We start from the raw sequence: 8,393 nt of genomic DNA on the forward strand, positions 1-8,393 counted from the left end.
CGCATCGGGCAAAATCCTTCACCATGCCCTAGCTTTCCAAGGATGTGCCAGAACCCCTTCGTTTACATCAACTGCTAAAGCCGCCTCCTATTCATCCTCAATATGTAAATCATCTAGATCTTGCACTATTTCTCCCATCTTACCAACCAAATCAATAGGAGATGCACAACACACTCACCGAATCCAAGAAAACCAAGACAACGGTTGTAAAAAACTAGGGTAAACCCTAAAAATATTTTTATAATTTTACTATTTTTTTTGTTTTCTTCCAGGTTTCTTCAGCGTTATTTTATCATTTAATTTATTATTCAATTAATTTTTATGTATATTATTTTATTTACTCTATCTCTATCTTTTTTATTTTCATGTTCAATCCATCACTATAAAATATTTACTTTTTATTATTTTATACTAATATTTAGTTTAATTTTATTTGACCTTTTATTTGTACCATTTACTGATTCTATTCTTCACATCAATTTATTTTAATTCCAATCTATCCTGATCTTCATTTATGATTGATTGATTGTTTCTATTTATTTTAGTTTTGCTTGATTCACTCCATTTTTTTGTATAATATTTTAACTTAATTTTCTTTAATTTATTTTGGTCAATGAGTAAATTACGTTGTATGATTTAATATGCCTTACCTAATTTCTTTTCTATTTTCCTTTTTCATCAAAATACTAATTTAATTTTCTGTATCCTTTTCGGCATTTATGGTTTTTTTTCTTTCAATTCCTTCATTTATTTAAACTTTTATCATTAATTTAATTACTTGAATTTATTTCTATTAAAACTAATTTTACTTTTAAGTGTAAACTAAAATTGATTTTCTAAAAGGTATCTTAAATTAAATTTAATTAATAAATTGATTTTTTTATTTTCAATAAAATACTATAATTTACTAACAAAGGGTATTGTGCGCTGTCAATCCTTCCTCGCATGTAATTAATTTCCGAATAGATTTTTTTGATAATCAACTGAACTTTGTTATTTTAATTTTATTAAACTAATGAGCTTTTTGGTGATTCAAACACACTCTAAAAAGATTAGTGGCGACTCTCTTTAAATCATTATCCAATACACGATCGAAATAATACCTTCAAGGTGGTTTACCTCTCCGACCTAAACGACACTTTCTTCCTCAGATGATCAGAATATGTTATAGTTATCACCAAGATATACTTACACAACAAAGATTCGATTATGAAAAAAGTAATATTTATATTTTGATGTTCTTTAAGTTTTAAAGGTTCATGTCGCAAAGATATTAAACACATAATTTTGAAAACTAAAGTAGATTTGCATATAATAAACACTAGCCTAAGAAGTTGACAAGGAGAATCATAACTTGATATAACTAAATAGCCATACAGCAAACCCAAAGCCACAGCCCGACCAATAATAACTCGGCGCTCCCATTAGGCCGGACTGATCCGGAAGGGGTTGTGGGCGGTGCGGCAGCCATTGCGATTTTGGGCATTTCGACCTCGGAGTTCACTAAAGGCCCCACATCCACCTGTAGCTTTAGACCGTTTTTGCAATTCTCAGCCTTGCTGCTTACGAAATAGTGGATCTCTTCCCTTTCCAACGGGATGCCATCTAAGCAGTCCGTGTACATTCTTATGGGGTTCCTCACATCACACAACTCATATTCTTCCTCGCTACTCAGCTCGACAATTCTCTCCTCTGCTGCAGAGTAGGCGAACCCTGAGCAGTGCCGGCCCTGAGCCAGGGCAGGAGGAGCCGCCCAGGGCACACAAAATAAATTTTTTTACTATAATATTTTTTTATTTTTCTGATAATAAATTAAAAAATTGTAAAACAAAATAGAGTAATCTATGTTTTAGAACCTAAATTATCCGTTTTAGTATCTAAATTTTTAATTTTTTCAAAATTATATTTAACGTTTAGTTTAATTTTATTTTAGTACCCGTCGTTAAAAATTTAATGCATTTAGTACCTAACTATCAATTTTGGTTTGTTTTAGTACAAAAATTTCAGAAATTTTCAAAACTTAACATTAAATTTTGAATGGGTACTAAAATGAAATAAAAAATTAAAGTTTTTAACGGTGGGTAATAAAATGAAACAAAAACTAAACTTTACGTATGATTTTGAAAAAATTAAAAGTTTAATTATTAAAACAAACCAAAACTAATAATTTAGGTACTAAACATGTAATTTACTCAATAAAATAATGGGCTCCGTGAATTTATTAAGGTGTCAACTATCTTTATTGAATTTTATATTAACGTTAATAAATTATTATTCCATAAAATTCTAATTTAATATTTCTTTATCAAAATTAAAAAAAAAACTTCAATTGAACTCTTTAATTTTGGTCTTTCCAAATTCCAACTATCAAATCACCACATATCTTTTCCGATTTTTCATATCAATAAAAAATTATTATTAATGTTCTTTTTTTCAAAACTTAATGAGAGGAAAAAATTTAAGTATAATTAGTATGCTTCCTTTCTCTTTCATGTTTCAAGATTCATTTGAAAATTATTATTATTATCATTTTTTAGTTTATCATATTTCTCTCACATGTAAAATCACAATTGTTTATTATCAATTATGGTGCTTGAATCATATTGAAGATTATTCTTAAAATTCTAGGTAGATCACGTTTTCAAATTCTTTTTTTTTAATTTTATATATTTTCAAATTCTAGATAAAATCGTTCTTTCATTTTTAAATGTTATGTTATGCATTGAGAAAAATATGTTGGAAAGCATTGATATTGACACTATCAACAATGGTTTTGCATAAAAATAATCGAATGTAATATTTTTTTATAAGTATTTATATTTTTAAATATATTTTTTACATCTTTTATATTGTAATGAATTACTATTTTTTTAATTTAATAAAAAATCTAATAAAATTTTAATATTATATATTTCTTATTTTTTTATATTAGGAGCTTATTTTTTTATTTTTACTTTAAGCCTAAAAATAGTTAGGACCGACCTTGACCCTGCGTAGCAGTAAAAGCCGGCGTATTTTTTTCTTCAATTTAACGGGATTGTCTCAGGAAAGGCGGGTTAATACCCGGCTAATATACGGCAGTACCGGATACATTAAAATGTATTTAATAAATTCGGTTTAGCGGTACCTATTATGTTGACAACTAATAATGTTTTAGGTAGAAAATATGAAAAACTATTAAAAAATTTGGTAACCGGTAAACTTTGGTTATCGGTAAGTATTTATCATTTTTATAAAAGTGTCCATACTTTTAACATATCAAGTAAATTTTACCGGTTTTATCATAATGAATCTGGTTTTGTCATATTTTACTTGTTATATTGTAAAGTATCTATCCTTTTATAAAAGTGTCCATACTTATTTCACTGTGAAAATATATTTTTATTATCTTTGGTAATATTGTTAAATTTAAATTCTAAATAATATTTTATAAAATATCAAAACAATCAAATAATTTTGTGTGTAAATGAATTATTAAATTAATATTGTAGGTGGAAAACATGAAACACTATTAAAAAAATTGAAACATAAATTACATAACTTTAAAAAAGTATATATCATTTTTATAAAAGTGTTTATACTTATTTCACTGTGGAAAACATATTTATTATCTTTGGTTAATATTGTTAAATTTAAATTCTAAATAATATTTTAAAATATCAATAATCAAATAATTTTTTGTGTAAATGAAATTATTAAATTAATATTGTAGGTGGAAAACATGAAACACTATTAAAAAATTTGAAACATAAATTACATAACTTTAAAAAAAGTATATATCATTTTTATAAAAGTGTCCATACTTATTTCACTGTGGAAAACATATTTATTATTCTTTGGTTAATATTGTTAAATTTAAATTCTAAATAATATTTTATAAAATATCAAATAATCAAATAATTTTTTGTGTAAATGAAATTATTAAATTAATATTGTAGGTGGAAAACATGAAACACTATTAAAAAAAATTGAAACATAAATTACATAACTTTAAAAAAAATATTGATTCTTTTTATAAAAAGTATGGACACTTTCAATATAATAGGTAAAAATATGATATAATAGGTAGCGCTTATATAATGTAATAGGTATCGTTTATATAATGTAATAGGTAGTTGTAAAGTATCTATCCTTTTTATAAAAGTGTCCATACTTTTTCCATTGTGGAAAACATTAATTTAAGGTTATCTTTTGAGTGAGTTTTAAGATATTAATTTAGTAATTATAGGCGTCTAATGATTTATTTTTTACGTTACGATATATATTATTATTATCTTAAAAACAATAAATATATATATTACATATTTATTATTATCTTTGGTTAATATTGTTAAATTTAAATTCTAAATATATTTATAAAATATCAAAACAATTAAATAATTTTTTGTGTAAATGAAATTATTAAATTAATATTGTAGGTGGAAAACAAAAAATACTATTAAAAAAAATTGAAACATAAATTACATAACTTTAAAAAAAAGTGTCGATCCTTTTTAAAAAAGTATGGACACTTTCAATATAATAGGTAAAATATGATGTAATAGGTAGCGCTTATATAATGTAATAGGTATCGTTTATATAATGTAATAGGTAGTTGTAAAGTATCTATCCTTTTTATAAAAGTGTCCATACTTTTTTCACTGTGGAAAACATTAATTTAAGGTTATCTTTTGAGTGAGTTTTAAGATATTAATTTAGTAATTATAGGCGTCTAATGATTTATTTTTTACGTTACGATATATATTATTATTAAATTAAAAACAATAAACATATATATTACATATTTATTATTATCTTGGTTAATATTGTTAAATTTAAATTCTAAAATATTATTTTATAAAATATCAAAACAATCAAATAATTTTTTGTGTAAATGAAATTATTAAATTATATTGTAGGTGGAAAACATAAAACACTATTAAAAAAAAATGAAACATAAATTACATAACTTTAAAAAAGTGTCGATCCTTTTTATAAAAAGTATGGACACTTTCAATAATAGGTAAAAATATGATGTAATAGGTAGCGCTTATATAATGTAATAGGTATCGTTATATAATGTAATAGGTAGTTGTAAAGTATCTATCCTTTTTATAAAAGTGTCCATACTTTTTTCACTGTGGAAAACATTAATTTAAGGTTATCTTTTGAGTGAGTTTTAAGATATTAATTTAGTAATTATAGGCGTCTAATGATTTATTTTTTACATTACGATATATATTATTATTAAATTAAAAACAATAAACATATATATTACATATTTATTATTATCTTTGGTTAATATTGTTAAATTTAAATTCTAAATATTATTTTATAAAATATCAAAACAATCAAATAATTTTTTGTGTAAATGAAATTATTAAATTAATATTGTAGGTGGAAAACATAAAACACTATTAAAAAAAATTGAAACATAAATTACATAACTTTAAAAAAAAGTGTCGATCCTTTTTATAAAAAGTATGGACACTTTCAATATAATAGGTAAAAATATGATGTAATAGGTAGCGCTTATATAATGTAATAGGTATCGTTTATATAATGTAATAGGTAGTTGTAAAGTATCTATCCTTTTTATAAAAGTGTCCATACTTTTTCACTGTGGAAAACATTAATTTAAGGTTATCTTTTGAGTGAGTTTTAAGATATTAATTTAGTAATTATAGGCGTCTAATGATTTATTTTTTACATTACGATATATATTATTATTAAATTAAAAACAATAAACATATATTACATATTTATTATATCTTTGGTTAATATTGTTAAATTTAAATTCTAAATATTATTTTATAAAATATCAAATTAATCAAATAATTTTTTGTGTAAATGAATTATTAAATTAATATTAGGTGGAAAACATAAAACACTATTAAAAAAAATTGAAACATAAATTACATAACTTTAAAAAAAATGTCGATCCTTTTTATAAAAAGTATGGACACTTTCAATATAATAGGTAAAAATATGTAATAGGTAGCGCTTATATAATGTAATAGGTATCGTTTATATAATGTAATAGGTAGTTGTAAAGTGTCTATCCTTTTTATAAAAGTGTCCATACTTTTTTCATTGTGGAAACATTAATTTAAGGTTATCTTTTGAGTGAGTTTTAAGATATTAATTAGTAATTATAGGCGTCTAATGATTTATTTTTACGTTACGATATATTATTATTAAATTAAAAACAATAAACATATATTACATATTTATTATTATCTTTGGTTAATATTGTTAAATTTAAATTCTAAATATTATTTATAAAATATCAAAACAATCAAATAATTTTTTGTGTAAATGAAATTATTAAATTAATATTGTAGGTGGAAAACATAAAACACAATTAAAAAAAATTGAAACATAAATTACATAACTTTAAAAAAAGTGTCGATCCTTTTTATAAAAGTATGGACACTTCAATATAATAGGTAAAATATGATGTAATAGGTAGCGCTTATATAATGTAATAGGTATCGTTTATATTGTAATAGGTAGTTGTAAAGTATCTATCCTTTTTATAAAAGTGTCTATACTTTTTTCATTGTGGAAAACATTAATTTAAGGTTATCTTTTGAGTGAGTTTTAAGATATTAATTTAGTAATTATAGGCATCTAATGATTTATTTTTTACGTTACGATATATATATTATTAAATTAAAAACAATAAACATATATATACATATTTATTATCTTTGGTTAATATTGTTAAATTTAAATTCTAAATATTATTTTATAAAATATCAAAACAATCAAATAATTTTTTGTGTAATGAAATTATTAAATTAATATTGTAGGTGGAAACATAAAACACTATTAAAAAAAATTGAAACATAAATTACATAACTTTAAAAAAAAGTGTCGATCCTTTTTATAAAAAGTATGGACACTTTCAATATAATAGGTAAAAATATGATGTAATAGGTAGCGCTTATATAATGTAATAGGTATCGTTTATATAATGTAATAGGTAGTTGTAAAGTATCTATCCTTTTTATAAAAGTGTCCATACTTTTTTCATTGTGAAAAACATTAATTTAAGGTTATCTTTTGAGTGAGTTTTAAGATATTAATTTAGTAATTATAGGCGTCTAATGATTTATTTTTTACGTTAGGATATATATTATTATTAAATTAAAAATAATAAAAATATATATTACATATTATATTATCTTTGGTTAATATGTTAAATTTAAATTCTAAATATTATTTTATAAAATATCAAAACAATCAAATAATTTTTTGTGCAATGAAATTATTAAATTAATATTGTAGGTGAAAAACATGAAACACTATTAAAAAATTGAAACATAATTACATAACTTTAAAAAAAATTATCGATCCTTTTAAAAAAGTATGGACACTTTCAACATATTATAATGTAATAGGTAAATTTACAATGCTATCAGTATAAATATACCGGTTTACTTATAAAATAGGTAAATATAAGCCTACCTATTACATTATATAAGCGCTACCTAGTATGTTATTGTACTTTATAATATTTTCGGTTAAATAATATAATATAACCAGTCTAAATTTTAACCGGTCACTTATTTTACCGATCACGTCGTATATTAGCCGTTTTTTAGGCGCCGCACCGCAGAACTACCCTAATTTAACCATAGCCAAATATATAAAAAGTAACGAAAATAAGAAAAATGAGAACACTGATTTTCTTGACGAAAACATATGTATATAATAATATTTATGTAAGTAAAAAAGCTTTGATTTTTTAACACACCCAGAAGCTGACAGATAACCAATCTATTTACAAAGTGAACGGAGCTGGTACGCTTTTCTGTGCAAAACTAATTAGAAAGAAAGTGAAAAGCAAAAGCTTACAGATTTTGTCTCCAACACTGAAGCGCCTACAGTAGGACCAAGATGCCACGTCAGAGGAAGGGTCCCACCCCTGGTAACCTCCAACTACGTGGTGCATATGTACTCCAGCCATTTTCCATTCGATGGTGGCTGTCATGACAGCCACAGCCATCACCGTCTTCAGAATAGCCATTGTCACTTCTTTGAGAGAAGTAATAAAAGAGAAAAAGAAGCTGTGCTATTGCTTCTTTGAGAGAGAAACTGAAGAGATTGTTAGGCGCAGATGAGGCGCTTTTTTTAGCAGAGGGGGGAAGGCCTTCGAGGCAACTTCCTACACGAAAACCAATAGAGAGTATCTCAATTCCTTAAGGACGTATTGGGTTAGGGGAATGTGAGATTATTGAAAGAAATAAATTCACATTCTCTTATTTGATTTATAAGTAATCTTATTTTTGATAATATTTTATTATTAATAATTGATTTTTTATGATATATTACTGCGAATGTCATTATGCATTCCTTTAGGTATTATTAGATTACCAGCGTTTTAGATTAAAATGTCTTTAAAAAAA

General features: G+C 23.9%; 1 protein-coding gene across 1 annotated transcript; it reads right to left on the reverse strand.

The window, feature by feature from the left end:
* Positions 1-1,363: 1,363 nt before the first annotated feature.
* LOC120137086 (mavicyanin-like) lies at positions 1,364-8,027 on the reverse strand. Its single transcript, XM_039152939.1, has 2 exons — positions 7,843-8,027; positions 1,364-1,713 (listed from the first exon to the last, which is right to left on the reverse strand). The coding sequence occupies exons 1-2, from the start codon at positions 8,012-8,014 to the stop codon at positions 1,364-1,366; spliced, it is 522 nt and encodes a 173-aa protein (XP_039008870.1). The 5' UTR covers positions 8,015-8,027.
* Between the last annotated feature and the right edge of the window lie 366 nt (positions 8,028-8,393).

The sequence above is a fragment of the Hibiscus syriacus genome, unplaced genomic scaffold, assembly GCF_006381635.1.
Source record: "Hibiscus syriacus cultivar Baekdansim isolate YM2019G1 unplaced genomic scaffold, ASM638163v2 tig00110647_pilon, whole genome shotgun sequence".
In the NCBI taxonomy this organism is placed as follows: Eukaryota; Viridiplantae; Streptophyta; class Magnoliopsida; order Malvales; family Malvaceae; genus Hibiscus; species Hibiscus syriacus.

Excerpts from the sequence above, each read along its gene's own strand:
- LOC120137086 (XM_039152939.1), bottom strand. The coding sequence starts at position 8,014 with ATGGCTATTCTGAAGACGGTGATGGCTGTGGCTGTCATGACAGCCACC. Across the intron at positions 1,714-7,842 it reads CAGTGTTGGAGACAAAATCT|GGTTCGCCTACTCTGCAGCA; the intron begins GTAAGCTTTTGC and ends GGCACTGCTCAG.